This window comes from Centroberyx affinis, unplaced genomic scaffold (assembly GCF_046629955.1).
Source record: "Centroberyx affinis isolate AG114_WGS23_722 - 3 ecotype Tasmania unplaced genomic scaffold, CSIRO-AGI_Caff_v1 ptg000369l_1, whole genome shotgun sequence".
In the NCBI taxonomy this organism is placed as follows: domain Eukaryota; kingdom Metazoa; phylum Chordata; class Actinopteri; order Beryciformes; family Berycidae; genus Centroberyx; species Centroberyx affinis.
Window position 1 is genome coordinate 948,992 of NW_027279040.1, and position 26,068 is coordinate 975,059.

The 26,068-nt window shown below is 40.0% G+C and overlaps 1 protein-coding gene across 2 annotated transcripts in view; it reads right to left on the reverse strand.

Moving 5' to 3' along the window:
• galnt18b (UDP-N-acetyl-alpha-D-galactosamine:polypeptide N-acetylgalactosaminyltransferase 18b) overlaps nucleotides 1-26,068 on the reverse strand; it is a 63,361-nt gene that overhangs the window by 32,759 nt on the left and 4,534 nt on the right. For both annotated transcript variants that reach the window (XM_071515815.1, XM_071515814.1), the window contains exons 2-3: nucleotides 6,052-6,247; nucleotides 4,216-4,382 (exon numbers count right to left, since the gene is read on the reverse strand). In XM_071515815.1, the coding sequence (XP_071371916.1) occupies nucleotides 4,216-4,382; nucleotides 6,052-6,247 (363 nt within the window). The remainder of the gene's footprint in view (nucleotides 1-4,215; nucleotides 4,383-6,051; nucleotides 6,248-26,068) is intronic.

Genomic DNA, 26,068 nt, shown 5'->3' on the forward strand with positions numbered 1-26,068 from the left:
GCGACCACACCCTGCTGAAAAAGTGGAATAGTGTGAACAACACACTCTTACTCTGCATATCTCTGTTGATAGATTTGTGCAACCCCACCACACATGCTGGCTTACGCCTCACACTCCATCAATCATCTCTCTCAAAGCTCACCAGATGGCAGACTACAGGCCAGAGAATGAGAGATCCCTAACAGTCAACTCCACACAGGCTTATAATATGGTTTGTCTCATCATGATACAAATTAGAACTGCCCCATCATGGCTGACATTTAGTCTGGTTATTGATATAGGGCATCATGAGATATTATGTGGTTTAATACAAAACAATAAAAAAAACCACATGTGACCATGCAGATAAGAGCGTTGATGTAGCCCTGGATCAGGAAGTAAATTTCCCATTAATTCTCTCCATATGAAGAGTTTTAAGCTTTGAACTGAACCAACCAGCTACAAAATGATTCACACGCTTATAACAATAGATTCAGAAAAATATATATACATTGTGTATATGTATACATGCAATGATTTGTACATAACGTTTTGTAAGAGGGAATTAACTACTCATCCCACACAACATTGTGAGTGACATCATTGATTCCCTTTCCCTAATTTTCAACAGTGACACTAAATAATATAACAATTCAATATAACACGAAGGGATTACTGACTTGTAATGAGCACACTGTTATCCTCATCCCTAAAAAACAGAAATCATGTCTGACAGCAAAAAAACAACTTTACTTTGCACTGGTCTGGCTGCCAATCATGTACTGGGTAATGTTTCTATGGTAACAGCGACCTCACAGATTGGCTGGAAGGAACTATTTCATATATACAAGGACCTCAAGGACCTTCTTAAAAACAAAGTTGAAATCAGATTGACTGATGGGTTCTACAGAAACAAGAATATATTGTTGTTTCACAATCTTATAGCTCTTGGTAAGTCTACCTTTACAAAGTTAAAACATTCTGGCTAATAATCAAATTCCCTGTGTAGGAAATGGAAAGTTTCAGCTATATTCCCTAAAAAATCGCTAGTATTAAACATGATATTGGCGTTGACCATTTTCTATACAATGTTCAATGCATGTGGCTTTTCATCATGCTGTTTTTCAATTCACACTAATTTTTATCACCTCTGCGTTTCTCAGTAAATTTGTGTTACTTTCAACCTTCTGGGCACCACAGGTTGCTCACCTTAAACGATAAATGGTAATTTGTTGTTGTACATGATGAATGATAGAAAGTGGCGATCATGAAGAAATAATTTGCATTCAGAGCCCTTCCAACTATTTTACTCCTTTTCAACTCAGGCAGCGCTCCAGACACTGTGTCACTCTTCCTGAAGAAAGGGGTGATAACTGATGAAAATTGCTGCTTTTATCAAATCACCTCTATTTTAATCAAATCATCGTTGGATCCTTGTTCTATCCTTGGGCAAGAACTGTCCCTTATGAATCAACTGGGAATGGGGCAATAAATAGAAGCATTTCATTCTTTCAGCAAAGACAGATTGGTGAGAGATGCTGAATGTGGCTCAGACTGCTGGTTTCCCACCCTGCTGTTCACCTGGCATCTCAGGTGTAAATCAGGCCCTGATTAGATGGCCAGGATGAAAACCAGCTGGGCTCTGAGTCCCAAGGATCAGGACTGAGAACCACTGTCTAATTCAGCAGTTTTAGCCTATTGAATAGAAAAAATAGATTTGAAACTTAAATTAAATTTTTACTGTTGACATCATTCTAGCCTTCATTTTGGAATCTTAATTCCACCTACAGGGAAGCAAATCACTCATGTGTGTACCTGCTGATGAATTTCCAACAGTTTACTGTATCTATAATTTGTTTTAACCAATGAATAATTAAGACATCCCGATGTGAATTGAGAATAAGAATGATTAAGTGTTATGGCTCATAACAAATCATAATAAAGCATACTGAGTAACAAGTTCATTACCCCAGGAATGGCTGATGACCAACAACCATCATTTTTTTATGACTGATATCCTGCTAAGGCTGCGTTGGAAAGTAATGGGCTTTGGACTGGAGTCTGATTGGCAAAACAAGCAAGCAGAATTCTAACATTAATGTGCGCTACCAGTGACAGATTACAAAAGCAATACTGAAGTATTCAAGGATTTTCTCAGAAGATTAAAAAGCAAAGCTAATGAGTGAGCGGCAGAACACATCATTTGGCTCATTTTAATTATATCCTCAGTGAGATATGAGAAAATATAATAACATTGGTTGACTTTCTGGATGTGGGTATATTTTTTTTGAATGAGCAATAATACACCCCCCGCCTTTCTATATTCAAAACATGTCTTTTCTAAATGTAGCGTAGCTGAAAAGCTTATAATCAAAGGGGTATGAGGTGGGGATGGGCTGGGAGTGAGGAAGTATGTTCCTGTTAAGTGAAAATCTCTGTGTGCTTTCTGCCGTTCTGTGCCGGACATTGTTTCCTCTACTCTTGTGGCGTAGACTATTTCAGTTATGTAGTTCTGTGCATAACAAGGCATGGGATATTTTAAGATATTCAACTGTTGGGGGTGCCTGAGGGGCCCTCAGCACTGTGTTGTGAGGACAACAGAGTTGAGCCGCACTCAGAAAAAGCCCTGACAGACGGACTTCCAGCAGAGACATCAGAAAGACAGAAGTTTGGCTGCGGACTGCCTCTAAACATTCTCTCCGCTGTCTACATTTAGCTTGAAATTAGCTGCTCAGCGCAAATTCCTTCACCCTCGCACACACGGCTCCCTAGACTTTTCGGTTAAGTTGAACTATGAAATCAAGAGTCCTCTGACAGCCTGTCTAATAAGTGAGCCCTTCTCAAGCCCGCTGTTACACAGACAAGCCTTTCTCAGGCCACAGCTCGGGACATTATCCAATTAAGGAGGAATCAGCTAGGTCAATTTGCCCTTCTCTCCCTTGATGGCTACACTGTCTCCTGCATGCTAATGCCTCTTGGAGGTGAACTCTGACAGAGGCAGATGACTTGTATAATGCTGTAGATGCCTGGGAGGTTAGCAGCAGAGGATGACCCTTTAAACAATCTCAGCAGCACCGCAGGTCAACAGGCTAACGACATTTAGCATAGATAAGATTCACAGTCATGGTGATAATGGTAACAGTAGGCCTATCAGAGGCATTCTGACAGAGTGCTCAAGCAAACAGGGTGAAATGCCATCGGCAAAATGTCAATGCGTGACTTGGGTCCCTGAAGGAGCTAAAGGCGACTGCTCCCTAGCTCAGAGCTTTGTGATAATCCCCTTGTGCGAGGAGGTAACCTTTTGGATTTTCACCTATTCTATTTTTAAATGGAATGGGATGATAACTTTAGATATGTTCAACTTAAGATATGCTCAACATCCAGCTATCTGGGCAATAATAGCCTGAGGGGTAATGATCGTTCTTATCCCAGCAGGTTGAGCTCACCAAGCCGCACAGCGCTCTATATTCAGTTACAGCAGGCTACAGGCCATGGTACACAATGGTTTGCATCAATGACTTTAGAAAACATATTGTTCCCAGCACCCCATATTTCCCATGTTGGTTTGCCTCTAAATGGCTGTCTCAATCCTTGTTTCAAGCAGCACAGCCCATTTAAAGTGCATTGCCTAAAAATGACCTTGGCACAGAATCATTACCTTTTTATAGCCATCCTTGCTGGCTTACCAAGGTAGTTAAGCCTTGCACTGTAAATTACTGTGGGCTATTCGTTTACTTTTCACGGCTGGCTTCAAGTCTATCCCCTGTGCCTAGCATAGTACCTGACATGACCATTATTTACCAGTGCGAAGCAACAGTATTCTCAATAATAACACAGCATCGAGTTAACAAAACACAGCACAGTTACACATTTTCAGCATAATGCTAAATATATTTTAGACTTGTTTAGCCTACACACATTCCATGCAGATGTAAGAATTAGAGATTGCAAATGCAGACAAGATATGTACAAACACTTCATTACCTTACTGGATGGTTTTTTGCCTCAGGGCAGATTTCTTGGCTTTCCAACTAATTAGTGTTCTTCATCTATTGGTTAAATCCAATGAGCACAACACTTAATTAAAAACATTAAAGGAGGCTGGAGGCCAACGGAGGCCAACATATCACTGATCCAGATTTTTACCATGCATGGGGCAATGATATGTAAACTATATTTTTAATGCAACATTGTACATTTTCATCCCAGCTACTGTAGTATAATGATGCTGCTTACTGTTATTGCTGTTGTCGTCTACCAGGATTATCTCTTTAAGAAGATGGGAGGGCGTTTTGTTGATGGCAGAGTGAATCGACCGCAGGATGACGGACAAGGCCTCGTTCACAAAAATGAACACAATGCTCACTTGAGGGAGATTTAAAGGATATGTAATGTTTCTGCACCTGTGGGGGACAAAAAAAACTTTGGTGAAGCAATGGTTGGAACTGCATCATGTCTGAGGATCAATAGATAAATTATGCATTCATTCCTTAACAGCAGGGCAATTTCAGATTTCATACCAACCCAGTTGATTTTGATAATGTTGATATACTTGGCAGACTTACATGCAAAATAACATTTATATCAGGAACAAGACCATGGGCCCTACTTGTGTGAATGCACTAGATCATGGCACTAGCCCACTTGCTTGTGACCAACAGATTTTTGGTAATTTCATGACCAGAGGCAGCTGTGGCACACCTGCAGCGCAGTTATAAAAGGGATTGGATTAAGAGGAATAAATTATCGGTAGGTGTGATGGGGGTGGCATCAATCATGGCCAATCAAATAGGCTCCCTTTCCCTTTAAAAGCAGAGCGCTCCCTGCCACGGTGCACTGACAGTTTTGTAATGGATGAAGAGAGTCCAGCACGGCTGCACCAATAAAGCTTCCCCTCAGAGGAAACTGATGCCCTTGTCCAGGAGGTGCAGAGTCTCAGGGCGCGAATATACGGCGCCCCAAATAAGCTGCCAAGATGATGTCAAATTTTAAGTTTGTAAATAAGTTTCTGGAGATGTTGAAATCTCTGTCACCATGTGTTCTGTGAGTGATGATGCACATCAACACTTATGTTGTTCTTTCATGGAGCTGTGTATACTGCTGCGTCCAATGTGTCCCCAGGATTATCATTGTTGCTGCTGTACCACTGTTGATTCGAGTGGCAATTGCATTGTATAAATTTGGAAGCTATGTGGAATACTGAGTCATAGCCAAGCAGTGTGGTGTGCACAACGCACCGTAAAGATGTTTGTGTAGCATGGTGCTAGTTGTACCCACAGTGGATGAGGTGTGTGTAATTGCACAGTGCTTTGAAAATGTGCACTACATCCCTCAAATTATAGGCTGCAGATGGAATGCACATACCTGCCCTGCAAAGGGAAGGCCCTCATATATCCTACAAGCAGTTGTGGATGACAGATATGGTTAAAAATCACTTCGTAATCTAGCCTCTTAATCTAGTAGAGACTACTAGCTGGTTATGTGAAGGTAGTTGCGCAGAAACCGTAGGCAGAAGCAAACTCTTCATTGGTTTTCAATTAGCGCCACCCAGTGTGCTGGAGAGGCTAAAACATCATGCTTTTCAATGGGGCAAGAACATCGCAAGAGCCTTGTTCTTTTGCTGAAACCTGAATGGCCCTTAGAGCCACAAAAACAACACAGAACACCAGCGCTTGCCCTGGTGGTCTGAGAAGGCAGAGCTGCAAGTGTAATTGCTAACACGCCCCTCTAGTGCACTCCCCTGCCCATTTCGACAAGTGATAGTGATGTCATGGTGAACTACGAAATTGCCAAATGGGCGCAGGCAGGGAAAAATCCATTTGCGCCCAACAAAATTGCCACTTTGCAGCACCAGGTCACTGCACTTGATCTGCGCCAGCACAAAATTAGGGCCCCATAACATCAGGTCTTTAATGCAGGTTGGGTGGGAAACAATGTACAAACAATGTACTCAACTATAGGCTACTTTATAGATCTATTTCAACTGGGTTGACAGCTAGTTTACAAAGATGACAACTTGCTAACTAAAGCCTATACAGTATGTAGCAGCTTGTATGCTACCTGGAATCTTACCCATCAGGCCTGAGGTCTGGTATTGGCCTGTCTAAAGACAGACGGTCACTGAGGTAGCCATTATATCCATAGTACTGGAACATCTTCAGCGCCACCCTGCGGTTCTCCGGAGCCAGCTCCTGACCCCAGTGAGCAAACAGCGACGAGTCAGAGAATGATGAGTCCGCCTGACTGTCCTCTCCCCTCCCTGGAGTCTCTAGGAGGCGCAGGAAGACAAATAGCATGAATATTTGTCCAGGCCGCTGCTTCTCAACCTGAGGGTTGGCATGGTTTGGAGGATGACATTTAAGGAATGTGGAAAAATGATAGTTCTAATATAACCTTTGTGATAGATGCTGTTTTCCTTGTGATATAATGAATGTTAGCAGCCGCAGGGTGGCCGATAGGTTAGAGATACTGTCCTTCAATAGGATTCATGCCCATGTCGACAAGCATCCGCCCTGCTCAAGTGTCCTTGAGCAAGACACTCAATCCCTAGCAGCACCAGGTGCGTCGTTCTGTGGCTCGATCACCTTGTGCTTTGACCTCCCTGCAGGGCAGAAAGCGTAAACAATTTCCCTGCAGGGATCAATAAAATAACACCACACACACACATTAGTAGGCTTCTTTCGGTAATAAATTCAATTCAAGTGAGTGAGTGAATAAATTAAGTGAAATAATATGTTTTTGGTGTCAGAGTTCATTCTGTGTGTGTGGTCAGAGGTTGTAGGTTGGCTCCTTTTGTTTTTAGGGGCTGCGAACCAAAAAGGTTTAGAATCAGCGGTCTAGGCCATGAAGTCTTTACTGCATTTTTAACTGGCAGACAAAACATCGAGAGGAGAGAGAAGTTTAAGAATCACGCATTTAAAGTGACATGCAATGGATTACTTGGTCATTTTTTTGTCGACTCAGTTTATTTGCAGACTGCAGTGAGCACTGTGGTATCTATTCTGATATTCCGTTAATGCTGTTTCCAACAGGTTTCAGTGCACACACTTGCCAAACTTTGTGTGAGTTTAACAGTCAAGTAATGACAAACAGTGGTTTGTAAGACAAAAAAACATAATATGAAGTGGGTGAAAATGAAATGATACCCTCAATACAGCTAAGGAGGAGACAGAAAAGTTGTCCGACTACACTTATGTACATATGATTACAGTTTCCACCTCTGGAATCCAAGTGAATTTCAAACACATTCCCATTTGCAGCCTTCCTTTTTGCAGTATAAACAGGAAAACACGTATACAGTACAGTGGCATGCCCATTCCTCTGAATCCTAGTGTGTGTTGGGACATTATGCAGAAGGATTCAATAGTGTGCCGCAGTGAGGCCTGAATGTTGCACAGCTATTTCGTTGAACTATTTTGTTATTGAACAGCACAGTGACATTTATGATCTGTGAAAACATGGGGGTGTGGGTGGGAGGTTGGCAGTAACCAATAAATTTAGAAAATCTTGAATGTCATTCCATCTTAAATTACACTTTAGTAGAGAAGGGATTGACAAAGGGTGTTAGCTATAGATACGACTTGCATCATTACTCTATGTAGACCTGAGAGCTTAAACATACAAGGAGTCCTGCAAGCAACATAGAAGAGGGTCTCTCTGAAAAATGGTCTGAAAATAATTTACCTGATGGAAAGGGAAAGGGTAAAAAGTAATCCTTGCCATATACTGGATAATTGGCTTATCATCAATTCAAAATGCCTTAATAAGAAATTAACTTTAGTGAAAACAAGTTCTGGTATGGTATTCTTATTCTATCATCTGTTTTCATTAAAAGAGAAGGCATCAATCCCCTGCAGCTTACTGAGGCGATATACAATTAAAGAATAATAATACAGGCTACTTACAGATGTTAAGGTTATCAATTAGTTAATTCACGGCATATCAGACTTAATTCACTTTTGTTCCCTAAAAACAGCTACTGGGAGAAAAAGAATGATGATAGCAATGATCTGTATTATATTACAGTATTAGTAGTAGTCGTAGCGTTGCTGCTGTTTTTTTTTATGATGTTTTAAATTCACAAAGTTTCAGTATCAAGTTTCAGAATACAGTTGAATTGTTCAGCAAGACACACAGTAATAGATAGTAGAGTAATAAGTAAAGACATATCTTTTTATCTCAGAAATGAAACAGTGGCTCTTCTTCAGGTCTGGTGAGGGATGTACATGAAGTCTGAAACCTAAAAGTCCCATTAAAGTAACTGTCAGGTCAACAAGTACCCAAGGGATACAGTAAGTGAGTGAGTGTGTGTGTGTGTGTGTGTGTGTGTGTGTGATTGGGGAACAGATTGTTCTTGTAACATACATGTGACAAACAGCCCCAAGTGGCGTGAAGGGATTACATAATGGAACAAAAGGAAGCCTCTAGATAAGTTAAAAAAATGCTCTGGCAATATAGTTTTAAATTGCTTTACAGAAACGGATAACTTCATTTTCTTGGCCAAGATTGGCTGATGAAGTGTACACAACAAACTACTGTACCAGTAGCTGTGGTGTTTGTATCCTGGCAAATCAGAATATGCCTTTCTCCTGCATATCTAGTTGATGATCAAGAAGGAAGATATGCAGCAGTTACGGTTTTTTCACTCATATTTACCAGAACACTGTATTTCAGTTTCAGAGTAGCACCAAAAGAAAGACCAGGAAAACAACTCCAGGTTCTGCAAACTAAAACACTGGAGATTTGCAAAAGTTCTTGCATCTAACTTCTACACACATTGTTGACAACAATCACTAAATATATATGTAACTGCTATATATACATGATAAATACAAAAACTAAAACCATAAAATATTGATAATGAAGAAGATGCATATCTCACACACCTTGGTGAAAATGCATGCAGGTTAATAGAAAATAATGTTTTGCTGAACCAATACAGAGCACACACCTAAATATTAATTTCCTCAGATATTATTGTTAGACTTAGAAATTGTAGACTGTATTTTTCTCCCAGTTGCTGCAGTATCATAGATAGCACAGAGAATCATAGATGTGGATCATAAATCAATGCTACATCTCTGCTGTTGCTAGCCCTCATTATGGTGACGTGTGAAATGTTATTACTATTCAGTGGTGCAGATACTGTATGTATCAAGCATGAGACTGGCATGAAAACTACATTTCCAGTGACGCATGTATCAAAGATGTGATGAAACCTGATGCGGCATCAACTGCAGTAAACAGAGAAAAACTGTCTCCTAAAACCCAAGTCTCCTAAAATGGTAATTTCATCCAATCTTACATACACTGTGATCATCAACAAGCAAGTTTTACAAGGGCATGTTAGGCAGCACAGTGATAAAGTGGTATGTGGTATATCAATCCTCAATGAAAGAATAACAAACCAAGAAGTGAAGTAGCATGCACGTTCAGACTACAATGCTCACTGATGTCAGCTGTCAGCGCCTGAGGCTGTGTAACTTTGACTCAACAAGTTGAACACACAGCCGCTAAAGTTTCGCTGCTTTGAAGCAGAGGGAATGTGTCTCACTTCTTGATAAGAGAACACAGCGATTAGACTAAGACGAGGATAAAAGTTCTGTAAGTCTTTCAATCCCGGCAAATGTGCCTGAAGGCTCATTCATTTGACTGCTTGTGCTGGTGATTAATTAGGCCTACAGAGACAATTTCCTCAGCAGTGAGTCTCTAAAGCAGCAGTGTTTAGGGCAGAGGTTGGTGTTTTGTGGACGGGGTAACCTTGGAAACTTGCACAGGCTTAGTCTGCTCAGTGTGTCGATCCAAAGCCACACATGGACCATGGACAGGCATGTTAGCACTGTCTTCCTATGATGACTTTCACAGAATTACGTTAGGAAAACAACGATAACTATTTTTACTAACGATAACTATTTTACTATTTATGGGTGTCCTGGTTGCTCAGCAGTCTATGGCATGTACCATGTAACTTGAATGTCCTGGATTCAAATTCAGCCTAGGACCTGTCATGTCATCCCACTCTCTCTCTTTCGCAATGTGTCCTGTCTCTCTCCACTTTCACCTCGCAAATAAAGGCAAAAATGCCCCCCAAAAAACTATGTTACTATTTACCACTATGGACCAGAATAGACCATGCTGCTTTTCATAAAGTGGCACGACAGGTCAGGTGACAGGCTGTCCCCTTAAAAAAATGCAAAAAGTAGCTGATTGTGTGTGTGTGTGTGTGTGTGTGTGTGCGCGCGTGTGTGTGTGTGTGTGTGTGTGTGTGTGCGTGTGTGTGTGTTTATAGACAATGCAGCTAGTCCCTAAGCTTGTCAGCAGCACTCCAGGCGTTGGAGTGCAGCAGTAAGTGTGTGCACAGCAGGGCGAGTCAGTTAGAGCTGTCTGCTCACCACACCACAGTCACAGAGGAGAGGCTGAGGCTGAAAGATATGAGCTGGACACACAACATACAACACAACACTATAAATTAATACGTATCCATCCATCCATCCATCCATCCATCCATCTATCCATCCATCCATCCATCCATCCATCCATCGTCAGCTTCCTCACTGTAAACACAGCAAAAACAAATCACCAGAGAACAAGGTAGGAGAACACTGAGACGAGTATGTAAGAAGACAGAAAAGACAGAATACAAACATTATCAGTTGTCTTGAATCTCCAATTCCTACATGAACTTAGTTTTTAAAGGCGCAGCAGGGCATGCTAAATTATTAAATCTGATGCCCACAATGTACAAAGATTTTTTATCAAGTTCTCTTTATTCATCTCCGAGTGCCTTTGGAGAGGGAAAAGTCCTGAATTTCAAAAGCAAACCATTATTTTTTTTGACACCTTGGAGACAAATCTCTTCCACACAATGGTAACTCACTGTGGCGAAGATGTAGACTTTTGATAAAACTACTGTAGACCTAAATGTTTTACTTGCTGACTCCCCTCACTCTAGGCACTAGTGTGCTATGGAGAGAAAAGAGGTAAGCAGTTGGCTGCTTCAACTATTTCAGTATCATTTGCATATGGTAAGACCACAAAACCACTGGCTTTTGCAAACTGTCATGAAAGCTTTAAATTATGTCCGACACCACAGTCTATAAAATGGCCAACTAGAACCGGTTTTGAAGGGGTGGGGAGAAACCAAGGAAGAGTGTGAAGGGGCGCCTTTATTAATCAAAATGCCACTATTTTCTGACAGTTTTATATTAGGCCTGCATGCTGCCAGACTGCTCGGCATATCGCCAGATTACAGCCTCAATAATTTAGAGACAAGTTACATCACAGCTGAATTCTCATAGAGATACAGTGAAATGTAATGAATGCAAAAAGGCCAGAACAAAAACCTAACAGATGGAGAGATATAGATAAGTTGTATTTGTGGACATCTACTCTAGAAGTTGTTGTACAAAAGGAATTTAACTACAAACTAAAACTGACAATTGAATCTAATTTTAATCTGTTAAAAAATCTTTTTTTTTTCACTTTGACTCCAGGGAACCACGTAAAAAAGAGTCTGTAGTTATTTGTCTGTTCATCTGATGTGCCTGAAAATACCCTCAAATTAAAGCAGACAGTGTGCAATTTATTCTCAGTCATTGTGTCATTTTACATCAAAAGTAATGAGGATGAAGCCAAAACATCAAACACTGTGGTTCAGTCAAAATACTCATTGTATATTCATTCTGACAACAACTGAGAGGGAGGAGAAGATCTTGGCATAGTCTACAGTCTGTGAAAAACAGGTCTTATCATCCACATGAAAATTTCAGGACAGACTGCTGTTTCTACAACTTGATATCAAAGAAGCTGACAGCTCAAAAAGATCAAGTATTTTAAAAACTTTTCACGTTCAAGGCAGTTCTGACAGTAGACCAGAAAATCCCCTGCATGTTCTCACAGTCACATTTACCATGTTTCCCAATGTGTTCCCTACAGAGCGGCTCACGGCTGCACATACTGATAACATCACAGGTTCAGGTTCAACTGGTTTCTATCTGTGTGAGGGAGCTGTAATAATTGATCGGATTACCCAGAAATAATCCCTAATATTCCATATTAGGGAAAGTATTCCACTATAATTCTGAAAAAGTGGCAGTGCTGCATGAATGAATGTAAATCCAACGCCTCTAAGATCAATGGCTAGCTACAAGACTTCAATATAGCATTCATCATGTTTTCTCTTGTCAAGGCAGGTCTGCCCATAGGGTTACCAGTCAGGGGAAATGAAGGCCACACATTTGGTGTGGGTAGTTAATTGTAAAAGTGTGTGTGCCAATAAAGCCTTTTGGCATTTTAATTAGATTATGAATTTTTGATAGGGCGCATAAAATTTCAAACAGAAAACAAAATTAGTTTTATGACAGGACCTTGGCAAATGGCTGTAAATAATAATGTTGCAAGCTTTTGGTTGACCATTGTAGCTGACTAAGTTGTGTGTTTCAGGGCTTTTTTATTGAATGGAGCCAGAAATTTTAGGGACATGAACAGAATTTGTGCAGGGAGCTAAGATCTGTAAAGTCTTTGATAACGAAAGAGACCAAAGTATATAAATAATAATGAATATCAATGCAAAATCTTTCCACAGTTTTTCATATCATAAAACGCCATCATTCCTTGTTTCAAACCTTGTTAAAATTTTAATCATATCCTATTGACTTCTGTAAATTGCTAAACTGCCTGTAAAATTGCTTGTCAGCAGAGCAAAATAAGGATAATAACTCCTGACTCATAAAGTAAAAAAGTACACGGTTGAGCTGTAGATGTAGGGTGCTTATAAAACGACTGAATAGCGTAATCTAAACGACTCTGTTTTGTAGCTGAGTGTTGAGCTCCCGTTGTGTTTATACAGTTTTTGGTACCTTTGACATCACAAGCCCTATCAATCAACACGATCCTGTACAACAGCGCTGTGGAGCAGATAGCTGCGTTTACAGAACAAAGTAGCTCTTACACACTGACCATGACCCAGCACAGTTATATACCGTATCATTACTGCTCCTTATCTAAAAGCAATCTTGACTGTGCTACAAGTACACACTTTCTTGACAGCAAATGGAGCTAATAACCAATTAGTGTGTTTACAGGGTAGGAGGTTGTGTCCTCCACCATATAGGAGCCCGGTGCAGACGGATGGGCCTCTGTGGCTGGATCTGGAAGAGGGGGAAACTCTCTCATTAGAACACATCAGTAGCTGGCACGTCACACTGACATTTTCCTCTTGCGAGAAGAGAGGGATGTGTGGCAGGGTAGCCTCTTTGTCTCTCTCTCTCTCTGTTTATTCCCAAGAGGGGATGTGCAGTGGCAGAATTTAGGCGGAGGGTCATGTTTACTTGCAACAGCCTTTGTCATCTCTACTCCTTTTGTTCATTTCTCCTCATTAAAGTATTGAAATCGCTCGTCGCCTTCAGAAGGGGGACAAAGTATTTCATAGTGTTTTCCATCCTTTAGGAGAAGGATATTGCCCTGGGCCTGTTCTAGGAATTCAATGTTATTAACGCCGACAAAACTTGAAAAACAAGCTGCGATATTTTGCTCCTTGTGAAGAGCAGCAGACATCATGAGACAATGCCTGTGTTATTTTTACGCTATCAAGTTCCAAACATTTCACTCTTGTGCCATGTTTCTTATTCTCACTTTTTAACTTGAGAAGCTAGATTTGTCACTCCATTAAATTCAGTCAGCTGAGATGCCTTTTCTATAGCCTGCTATCAGATCTGATTCCCTGAGTGCTGTGTCTGTGAATAAGTGCTCTCTGTCTCTCTCACTGTCTCCTTTTTTTTTTTTTTTATCTTGCAAGCCTCATCTGTGCTCTGCGTTTACCATGATTTCTCTTTAAGGGGTGCTGTTTTCTTTAGAAACTGGGAGTCTGGGGTATAGCCTCCTCTCAGGAAAATACTCACCAATGCAGGATACAAATCAAAAACATTTCAGAGGGTTCACTTCAGGGCGGCAGAATGAACAGATGCTGCCCAAGGCATGAAAAAGTACAGGTGGGAGAGTGGCATTACAATAGTACATCTATCTTTCTGTGAAGATACCAATTGTTTATTGGCAATGAAAATCATCATAAAGCAGAACTCCAGTCATTTTTCACCTAAATCTATTTTCCCATCATTTGTCATCATTGATTCTGACAAAAATACCTACAATTATTTCACTATAGAGCTACTTATGTCTTGCTTCCCAAGATGCACAGCTCTCCGCTAGAGTGTTATAGGTTAAATGGAAACTCAAAAAATCAACCCCCAAAAATCACCCAAAGCATGTCTCACTCTGTAATGAGACATGTATGTAATCAATTTTCACTTTGTCCATGACCTTTCACTATTTATTCTGCACTACCCTGTTGTTGGGTAAAAATCTCACATTTCCAAAATGTCAACTTTTCAGGACCTAAGAAAGCCCAGCCTTGTTTTGAGCTTGATGACAATGCATTTTTCAGTGTATCCAATATGTGTTGAGAGTGTTTCATAGGTTTGTAGAACTTTCTCATCCCATAGAGGAGCATGTAATCCTTCAATCCGAGTTACAACATGAAAATCACCAAAATTGGAGGTTTTTACCTGACAACGATATGTGAATTGTGTTTATACATAAATAATAACAATAAATAACTAGTAAGAACTTCAACCTGGATCCTACAGCTGAACGACCCATGTCAAGATTCTTTGACAGGGACCTCACTTCTGTTAGGTGCAAACTGACAGGGAAGACTGTAAAAGTTTTAAACTTACTAGTTCAACAAAAAACACAACACACCAAACACAAAGAACACATTGAAAAATGCATGAATATGAGAATGAGGACAGCGGTCTTAAAATAATTCAACGCTCCGCATAAACTGTACTGAAAAGGCGAGGTGTGTCTTTGTTCAAACTCTGAGTGCAGCAAATAGGAAACAATGAAATGGAGTTACATTAACCTTTCCCTCAAACAAGGAGAGATAAGGAGAAACTACTTTCACTTTCGGTCCACACCAATACATCAATATATTTAAATTACCCAGTTAATGAAGAGAAGCACAAATCCCCCCCACCCCCAAAAAAAGAAAAAGAAAACTTGAGGTAGAGCATAGCCAAAAGGTTTGTGTTTGTGTGTGTGAGAAAGAGAGAGAAGTTATACGATTGTATCTTTAGGACTTTTTGAATTTTGCCAAGGATGGTGATAAGATTCTAAATCTGGGAGGTAACATTTCCCTCCCCCATTCTGTTGGATTAAATCACTAGATTTAGGAAATAAACACTTGGCTGTGGCGCGGCACATGGATCAAAATCAAAGCGGGCTTGGCGGCCTATTCATCTAATTACAATAGCTCTTCCACACAAGTGTCTTGATCTGGCCGGTATCTTCAATGAGCATTAGGCTTGAGTCATCAAAGCCCTCCGGTCTATTAAGGTGTGTCACATTATCATTGATTATATCACATTTGGTATTACAAAGACACCACAAGAATTTGACAGAGGTCCCAGTGGGGCAAATTTTTCATAATATTTTTTCCTCAATGTTTTACTATTTGATGTCTTTCCAACAATGAAAAGAATCTGAGTCATGCTCCACCAAAATGTTCTCCCACAATGGCGCCAGTCCTTAAAGAGATTTTTTAATGAATAGGAAAGCATCTTAAGACGTGTGAGGGCTTCTGATATGCTGCGTTTAATATTTCACTGACAAGTAATAACAGAGTCTTTAAAGCGCTGCCGAGTTTATGTCTTTTCCTTAGCCACTGCGTGTACAAACAGAAGCGTCTCTGCCCTATATAAATTAAGTCTACGTGGATTTGGATGGCACACAGACACAGAGGAGTTTTTTTTTATTTATTTTTTTATCATGGCCTCAGTTGTTCAGCTGGTATGGGACTTCCATAAATTATTCAGGTGGAGAGCTCCTTGATTTTTCACTCAGGGAGTTTTGATGGAAATCTGGCACAGGTCACTTGACAACCACAGCTTTTGCGAGTATCTATTAAATAAGCTAGGTACCTGCTGGATTTCGTGCCAAGGTTTTGGAATTGAGTCTGCTCTAATAGAACAGCTAACACACTGTGTATGGCAAAAGCAAATATAACATCCACACCCTTTACACCACCAAGACACAGAGCTGATCAAGAAAGCGATTGATTAATTTTTCTGGTGTTTAGTACATTGGCTTGGTGTAGCTGCTGAGCTGTTGTTGCCATTTTGGATCAAAAACATTATTGAGAAAACTAAAGGCAAGATTAAGTCTGAGTGGCTTCATCTGTGGACATTTACTGCCTTGCTTGTCTAGGATTACTAGGATTTTAAAATTGTTAACTTTGAATTGTAAACTTCAGTTGTATTGCCTCTATTTTCCTGCTCACTTTGCCTGCTTTCGAACAGTCTAGATCGTAACTTGTCTCTGAAGAGGAAGAAACTGAGGTGCTCTGTCTCATCTGCTGCAGCAGCAGAAGGACTTTAACAGAGAAATCATGATGCAACAAAGACACGCCAAACCTTTTGTTCAGATATGTTTTGGTGGAGCAAAAAACAGGGTGAACAATGTGATGCAGGAAGTCCAGGAAGTCAAAGCAGGAGGATGACATTTCTACATCAATTCTACATCATTTGACATTTCTACATCAAAAACAATGTGAGGTATCTGAGGCGATGTTGTGGATTAAAACCAGTGGAGGTGATAATAACATTACTGTGGATGGAAAGGCTGACAAGAAAGAGGAGAGCTGGAATATATCAGAGAGTGAAGTGAGACAAATGCTGGAGAGTAAAAAGGGCTCATAGGGTGAGACAGGCGCAGACAAATGGTGGTTAAGCTCTTAAGTTTTAATGATAGACTATCCAGTCTCTCATCTGCAAGGAAGCCAAAGGCCTGGACATCTAAGTTATTAAGATTTCTCTGGGACCTGTCGCTCAAATTAAGTGCTGTCTGTGAGAGAGAGATATAGCTACCTTGAAATATGATAAACTGGTCATTAGATCCAGGAGCCAGCAAGTCCAAGCATAACCTGGACTTAAAAAATCTTGACTGAAAGATGTTTCAATTTGTGTTTTGTTGTTTCGATCACAAATGCACACAAACAGACACACATTATCCTGAAGTTCACGCCTCATTTCCACATCACACTATTGATTGTGATTAATTACTCAGTGAAATTAGGAGTGTCAGCTGTGATTATGGAGCAGCATATCACTCAAATCACCTGGTCTTTAATTGTTTTGTTTTCAACAAGGGACGCGTAGCCATGTGCCGCGGAGGGCCAAGAGTATTCAGGTTTTCATTCCAGCCAAACACTACTCCAGCTTCTTTAACCCCAGTCAAATAGAAGCTCCCGGCCCAGATGCAAGTATGAACTAGCCTGCTAATTCATGAGCAAATGGAGAGGAATAGCCTGAGGACGCCTCCATGTGCAGGACCAGCTGGCTGAATGTGTTGCACCTTTCACATCGCCCATTGAGGGTGAAGAAATAAGCTCTAGAGACCTATAATGACTTATTGAGCGTGTTGGAAAACAGGCTGCCAGTAAACCAAGAGGAAAAGGCCAGGAGTCTGTTACTATACAATATACCTTATCCTGGGGAGGAATGTATTTACCAAGTTCAACGCCTATACAATATCTGTGCCATCTTGAAATAAACCACAAGGTACTGCTATCAGGTAGCTATCAGAGAACATGATGGCTCTTTTAACATAAAAAAGGTAGCTGAGGGTTATGCCTGTCTGCAGCTTCAGGCTAGGCAGCGACGAGCCGCCTCACTGCTCCATCCAAAACGAACCCACCAACCAAAGGCAAACTGTTCTTCCCAGGAAGGAAGCAGCAAGGAGCCTCTCAGCCTGTAGTGCCACAGTGATCCCTGCAGAGTCCGATGAGCTCAGGTGTTGAACCTGAGGTGCTGAGTCACAGTAATTGGCAGAGCCGGCTCACATTACAGAAATGTATGAAGGTTTAGTTGCTCTGGTTTTTAATACTGTAATCAGAGTGAAGCAGCTGCTCTTACTTTTTACACATCACTTAGAAAAAAAAAAGAAAAACTCGTTTTACATCGTTTGCGCTCGCTATCACGAGTCATGACTCCCGCTGCAGAAGTTAAAGGTTCTAAGGCAAAATGTTATCCAACATTAATTCTGAAAAATGTACAATGAGATATATAATTAGCTCCAAAACTCTCTGCTGTGTTGTAAAAACTGAAACAGCCCAGGCCTTATCACCAGTCAGCAGATGCCCCACAAAAGCACACGACGGTTCCTCCTCAGTGTTTGTTCGCACCTCGGGCCAGGCAGGCAGAGCGGCTGCTGGTTGGCTGCTGATGGCAGCCGCTGCCCTCTGTACCAAGCTGACAAAGCACCGCCTGATGGCTATATCCCCCTATCATGTTTTGTCAGAATATTCAAAAGCTTTCCAAAAGCTTTAAACTGCAGTTTTGTGAAAAATGGAGCAGAGAAGCATATTTCTTGAGTTTTAATATTAATAGTAAAGTAACACTAAACACCCTGTGGCCTCGCAATTCAAGATCGCTCTTTGTTTGGGGCTATTCAAACTGCTTGCAGGATTACAGAATTGAGAGACAAGAAATAAGTCATTGTTGCTGATGAATACTTTACAACATTATAATACAATGCTTTGTGTTATGTGAACAAACTGAAATGAAAAATTACTTTTTTAGCCTTTTTAGCTCATTCTAACTCTCATACCATACACCAATTTGACGATTTATGCCAAAAAAACATTTTACTTTACTTTGAATTTTTATATAAAAATCTCTTATATAAAATATAATAATATATTTTAAAAAAGGCGTATATAAGAATTCCAACCAATAAAACCATCACAGATTTTTGAACAATCCCGCCCCTCCCATCAAATAAAACTGTGTTTCTCTTCTTAGCTGATATCCCATTGGTTTACACTTTTGAATGATCACTCCCTGCATTATGTCCCAACTCAAGTTTCAACTAGAAACACATCACATTAAGGAAGCAAGATGCTCTCTAAATGCAGTTTCATTGTGACTTTAATGTCTTGCTAAACTCTAAGCAAAAGTCTGGATCAGACAATGTCCTTTTAATGTACAAAGTGACCAACTGTCTACAATACAATCGATGTATCTGTCTCTTTGTGAATATATAGGAAACTAGAAGGGCACTCGGAGAGCGCAGACCTCTGCCAAGGTTCGTGCTATTATTGCTTGTTTGTGAGTCGGATCCAGATCTGCTCCAAAATTTAATGGGTTCTTCCTTGGCCCATGCTACACCCTTCCACGAAGTTTCATGAAAATCGGACCAGTAGTTTTTCTGTAATCCTGCTAACAGACAAACAAACAAACAAACAAACAAACAGCACCGAAAACATAACCTCCTTGGTGGAGGTAAAAATAACCTTCATAGTAATAATAATAATAAACCTCTCCAATTTTTTCAGGGATTGGTGACTAGAAAATTATACATGGATGATGTCCATGGAAAACGGGAGTAATGAGGCCACATGCATGACTAATTATATATACAGGACACACCCTATGCTAAACAAAATCGCCACAACCACCTTCAGAAGGGAAAGTGTGGTAAAGAAACATTACTGGAGTTGTGATGCACCAACTGTTGTTCTGCTTTCTGCACAATTCAGCTGAGACATTCCCATGCAAATACAAACCGAATTCTAAGTATTATCTTTTGGGAGAATGTGTAATGACTTCATTTCTGCACTGTATCACCTCCTGAAAACGGACTGGATCTATTTTTACACTTAGCATTTGCATTCTAAAGGCATCTGTGAATATTTGATGGCTTGCACTTGCACCGGGAGGAGGCTGAGACAGGCAGCACAGGCTGCTACAGTGCTGTAGGCATCAGCTCCTCTACAATATGACCAAAATCAGCATGGCTACCACTCACTTGTGTAGGATGTGTTCTCATAGTCTTGATAATGTAATGCAACAGGGGATTCAGAATCAATAGAAATAGTAGTGGATGTTCAAATCCATCAAATTCTGGGTTGTAGGATTTAAACAATGCTTTGATGGAGTAAATATGCCACATGAAGGTGGTGTTTGATTAAGAAAAGCTAGTAAAAGCTTTCAAGCAGTGGCGGGTGGTAAAATCATAGAAACATTACTCTCGGAGAAATGTGTCCTATGGTACAGAGTTGCCTGGGCAACTTAGCATTCACTTGTGTGGCTTTACTTACATTAAATTCATATTCAATGGGACTGCTAATGAAAATGCCCCCACATTGCTGTTACAACTGAAATGTAACCTGGTTGTAATTCTGAGACTTGGCTAACAACTTAGCAGACGGCTGGATGCAAGTTTTTTCACAGGGGTAGAAAGATAGGCTTCTCCTTCTTCTCTGGCTCCACTCACATAGTTTGTATGTTGTCATGAACTTGAGGCATCTGTCACAGACACTCCATGTGTTAGAAACAGCAGAGGACTGTGTAGCAACTTGTTCTCACATCTAACAAATGTCACAGTGACCAGAGAGAGCTGATGCCATGTGAAGAAATGGTAGACAGATTTCAGAACTTGGGAGTTAAATACGTTTCATCATATTGATAATTCCACAATCTTTCCATTTCATTCACATCACGTTTTTTTTTTTTAAAGAATGGAGTCATAACAAATTACAGGAGCTGGATATCACTTTGCATGCTTATGTAAAGGTTTCCATTCAGGCTGTAAGGCAAAGGCAAAAGCAAACAGGCAAAAGCCCAGGTGGCACAGTGGAAGAATTATACTCAATATTTTCATTATGAACAGGCTAATTTAGGAGACTTTCCTCAGGTGCCGCCTTGTCTTTATACATGCTAATCAAATTAGCAAACTTGCATAATATGATGTTTTTGGAGTTTGTGTATGGGTTTGTAGTAAAGATGAGATAGGGTAGACGTATTAATCTTATTTCCCATCCGTGAGTCTATCCAGAACCTAGCTCAAATAAAAAGATTATCACAGCTTACTCACAAAAATAATCCTACTGAAAATGGTTCTCTCAATCTTTATTTTAGCCTTTCTATTAGTTTTCTGTTAAGGCTTTAACCATGAAAACACCCACAGGACCTTCTTTTCAAAAAGGGATCTGCAGATATAAAAAACATTTTATAGTAGGATAATTCAGTCTAAAAAAAGAACCCCTGAACCCTGGAACCCTTTGTGTTTAGTGTGCACAACATTTCTGGGAAAGTCAGCCTACCAATCAGTAAAACCTCAGTAAAACGAACCACTTAGTAGTTGCCATTCACTCAGACACTTCACCCTGGGATGAATATACTGTATGAATGTAACACTTAAAGATCCACTGACCAAGGCTCTACTACAATCTACTGCAATCTTTATAGAGTGGATTACTTGAATGTCAGAATAGCTTCTTTTAGCAATTCAACAGCTTTTAATCAAGCATGTGATATGAAGATAATGTGACATGACACAGGCACAGAACATATCTATACAGAAGTAATCTATGCAAGATCTATACTTTATATGACACTACATATTTATACGACACAAATTTAAAATTGCATTATACTGTAGCTAAACACAAGATGTGACTAAATTCAACGCAACATTAAGCTGTAATATTTTTAAATGGGTTGGGTATAGGTTGAATCACTATTGTGTTATATCAATCGCCAATAGAGAGTAGTAAAATGGAATTTTTACTAATTGAATTCTTACAATGAATTCTTACTTTAATGAACAATATGCTTATCTCAAGATATGATTTGATACACGATATGAGGTTCAAGATTCGATACAACCACGATACGATGTAATAAATGAAAGTTATGTGCAGAATTATGTTTATTTTTGAGCCACAAATATTTGTAGCAATGGCGCTGGCTTGCTAGAATGTAAACAACAATTTAAAAATGTCATTACAAAATGCAAATAATATAATTTGGATGGAGAGCTTGTCAAACTGTGATGGGCAAGCCAACTGATTTGTATTTACTACAGCAGAATAAAATGTAGCTAATATCGCGGTTCATTTTTCCGCCCCACGATACGTATTGTCACATTTTCACATTGTGATATACTGAATTTCAATGTATCCCATCCCTAGTTACTACTGTATGTGAACAACAGAGAAAGTAACCAGTTAGTATGGAGAGTTTAAGGAAAAAAGATGTCATCTATTGAAATTTTGTGATGAGCAACCAAAACATTGACCGAAACAAATGACAGCAGTATAGGCTTACTTTGCAAGCACAATAGAATTGAGTTCCCCGGGAAAAAAATAATGAGAGAGGACAAGGTGATTAATTATTATTAATTTCACAATCTTGCGGGTGTGAACTGCCGATACAGCTCCCTCTCTCTGCACACCAGCACACATGGCAGGCTGCAGCACAATGGTAATTCCTGTCAATATCAGGGACTGGGTTGGCTCATAGCAGCTCGGAGATTCTCTCCACTGCTTATGATTAGTAAGCAATTACATCTTATTGCCTCTAATTAGGATCTTATGCTGAAAGTATGGGAGAATGCAAAAAGTGTCTGTAATTAACAGCTCCATACAGACTTGGCTTACACAAACTGGAAAGGGTGTGTGAGTATGTTCCAGTGAGAGAGAGAGAGAGAGAGAGAGAGAGAGAGAGAGGGAGAGAGAGAGAGAAAGGGAGAGAGAGAGAGAGAGAGAGAGAGAGATTGAAGCAGGCCAATTTAAATCACTGGTAGTTCACCAAATTGTAACAGCTTTTCTCTTTCGCTGAGGGGTCCATCTGTAAAGGCTACAAAATCACCTCTTTACTGTGGCAGAGTGACAGTTATGTTGGACCAACAGTCCCGTCCACAGTTTGCGTCTAGATCGGTGATGGATTAATAATAAATAAGACTTGGGAACATGGCAGCAGAGGTCGTGTATTTTGATGGAACATCTCAATTACAGCTGTGATGAATCTCATATTGAGGCCATGGTAGTTCACTTCTGTCTTGTGTGTAGTCTCTCCCTCTGTAATCCTTTTCCGCCTTGCCCCATCATAACCTACATCAGTAACAGCTGATTCAATAAAGACAAATCGAATACCGAAAACCAAAGCCCGCTGTCTGTTAGATAGAGGGCTCTGCTGGGAACGTGCTGAATTTTCCCTTTAGAGAAAAGTGGGAAAAAAATGCAGCTTCGATTTCCTAACGCATGAGAAGTGTTATTCCAGTTAACACAACTCATGTATTCAGTTTATTGAATTGGAATAATTCAACATAACATTTTGGGGTTTTTGGCTGTGAATAGATTTGCTTTTATTTACCCACTGCACACATGAACTGTGCGTCATAAATCTGCCATGCAGTGTGCTGCCTGCATGGCAGAAACACACCCCATACAGTACATGAAGGCAGATCCAAGCAGCTGGCAGCTGGGTGCTGGTGGGTGAGCACAAACAGCCAGACAGACGTCGCATGCAGCAGCAGCAGCAGCAGCAGCACGGAGTGAGCAGCACAGACAAGTTTCCTTCCCACTTTATATAGACTGCCCTATTTGTGAAGTGCTTGCATAATTGGTGATGTAGGTAAATAGTCTGACTCCCAGCAAGTCCTTCCTCCTGTAACTCAAGTTATTAATACTATATTTAACATTTTTATACTCTTTTGGGAATGCAGCCATGTACTTGGCCATGCTTGGCAGGAGTGTGACCTCAGTTTGCACTCGTTTTAAACTGATAGATCAATTTGCTGGTCTATCAGGCTCATAATGGCCCTTTATTACAAATCACATATCAACCTGTCAGTGTCGTTCACCTCCTATATGATGGATATTATGCAGTTAGTTACATATTGTATTATTAATCAATATTACACTGGTTGCTTATGCGAAAACCTTAACATGAATTAATTCTAATGCAACATTTTGATTCCACATATAAACAAATGTTATTATTCATTATTATTATAATAATCCTTGTTGTTTATTTATTTGTTTGTTTGTTTGTTTTATTATTGGCATCCTGGGTTTCAATAGAGTTTTAGTGTCCCATGGACTAAATGCTGTTTCAGAGGCTTTTACATCCTGCCAAGAATACAATTCTGGGGGAAACACTTAATATTTGTAACTTTTTTTAATTTTTGGCGTGAAAATGGTCAAATTTAAAGATACTGAATATCTGCACAAAGTATCTTCTATCTGTAGCTTCAATCCAAAAATCGGTATTTGTCTTTGTTTGCCCCCCTATTTGTTTAGGAGTTCCCGAATAGGAAATTGTGACATGCAGTGTAATCAGATCAGTTCTGACCTCAATTAGAAAAAAACACTACACAACTCACTGTAGTGCTCTACTGTATGTGAAAATTGTAGCCTACACATGCATGTGCAGCAGATCAATACATCAATACATCAATACATGTTACGTGTTTGAGACAAACTTGAGAGAATCGCCTGTAAGGGCATGGGAGTGTTTGAACCAAAGCGTTGAACCTACCTCACTCACTGCTATTAATTATGAATAATAAAGTACAGAGGACGAATGAAAGAAAAAAAAAACTGCTGGCAAATCTAGAAAGCATGTAGCAACAAAGCACTTCAATTTGTCCTTGTCGCTGTTGCCACCAGATTTTGCCACATGGAGATGAGCCTCCTCTAATGTGTCTGGCTGTTACAGTGGAACATACCCATCTCTGCACTCAGCAAGTAGATCAGGCACATAAGACTGACTGAGACAAATAGCCTGGGCTGGAGGATAGGCTTGTCAATGTGTAGGAAGTCCTAAAGGCTTTTTATAGAGTATTTATCTCTACATCACGTACTCCCAGCATTAAAATGGATATCAAATATATATAGACAAAGGGCCTCTTGTCTATAAACGCTATACTGTAAATCATATACACTCACAGTGGATTTACAACTGACTGAAAAGGGTGGCATGGGGTAATTCATGTTTCTGTTGTTAATACAGAGAAACAGCTACACTGGTAACATTTGCAGCAGTGGACTGTACACATGTTCTGTTTAGCTCAAATTACCAAGGGACAACCTCTGAATCAAAACACTTGTAAGGGGGTTTTAAACGTCTAATTTATTCTCCTTGTGATTATTTTGCCCTCTGGAGTCAGAGTAATTAATTGTTTTCATTACCAAGCATTCTCCAGTGTACTCATATCCCCAATTCAAGAATTCCTTGATTTATCTGAGTTAACTCCTAGAATACTCCTCTACTCTCACACTTTACCCCAGACTCACTCTCTCGCATCGGCTGCAGCTCTGCCTGCAGGCGGCACACTGCAAGTGCTGATAGATGGTTCAGACTTGTAATAAATCTATAGAAGAATGTTTATGGAGGCCGTAGTTACATTAATTTGAGATTTATCAATTCCGAAGGAGAGTAAAGCCTCCTCTCTTTCTCTATGTCAAACCGTGGCCTCTTAGATACTTGCTTTGAAGTAGTTCCAGCATTTAATGCCTCATCACAATTTCAAATGAATGCTTTGGCTACATTAGGTAACCTGAGCAACAGTATGCCAACAGCACACACTGATGAATTTACAAAAACCTTTAAGGAGGTTAGGCCACTGTAAGGACTAAAATTTGCATGCAGCTCTCCCCTGCAATGTGCCCTGTGTCCTACCTGGCTGGTCACTGCATAAGTCATGCAAATTCTCCTAACTCAGCAAAGGCAAAACGTATTCTCTCAGTGAGCATCTTATTTATCACAAGATGTACCTAACCAAAAAATAGTTAGATTTTTTCGTTAACTAGAGAGCGCAATATTTACATAGTTTGGGAATACGCATGAAATGTATCAACTAGCAGAAAGTTGCCAGCTTATTATTTTTAAAGAGAGGCTGAAGCCGTTGCCTAAAGCAATAAGGGGATTTTCAAACCAAAAATACTATTAATAATATATATATTTTTTTGTCTGGAAAAGATTACTAGACAGTTTTGATTTCTTTAGTCTTTGGCAAGTGTCCATGAAATAGGCGTAAGCCGGATAATACTCTGGGGTATTTTGTTGTCATAAAAAATAGATTTTTTCCATGTCAACAAAACACTTGATCAGGTCTTATCCCTTACATAATGATCGCCATAGTCTATATTAGACAAAACTTACGTAATGATCACAATCTGCTGTTAAAAAAAATAAAAATAAAAGTCTACCATCTTGCTCCATCCTGTACCCTGATTCTCACCCTT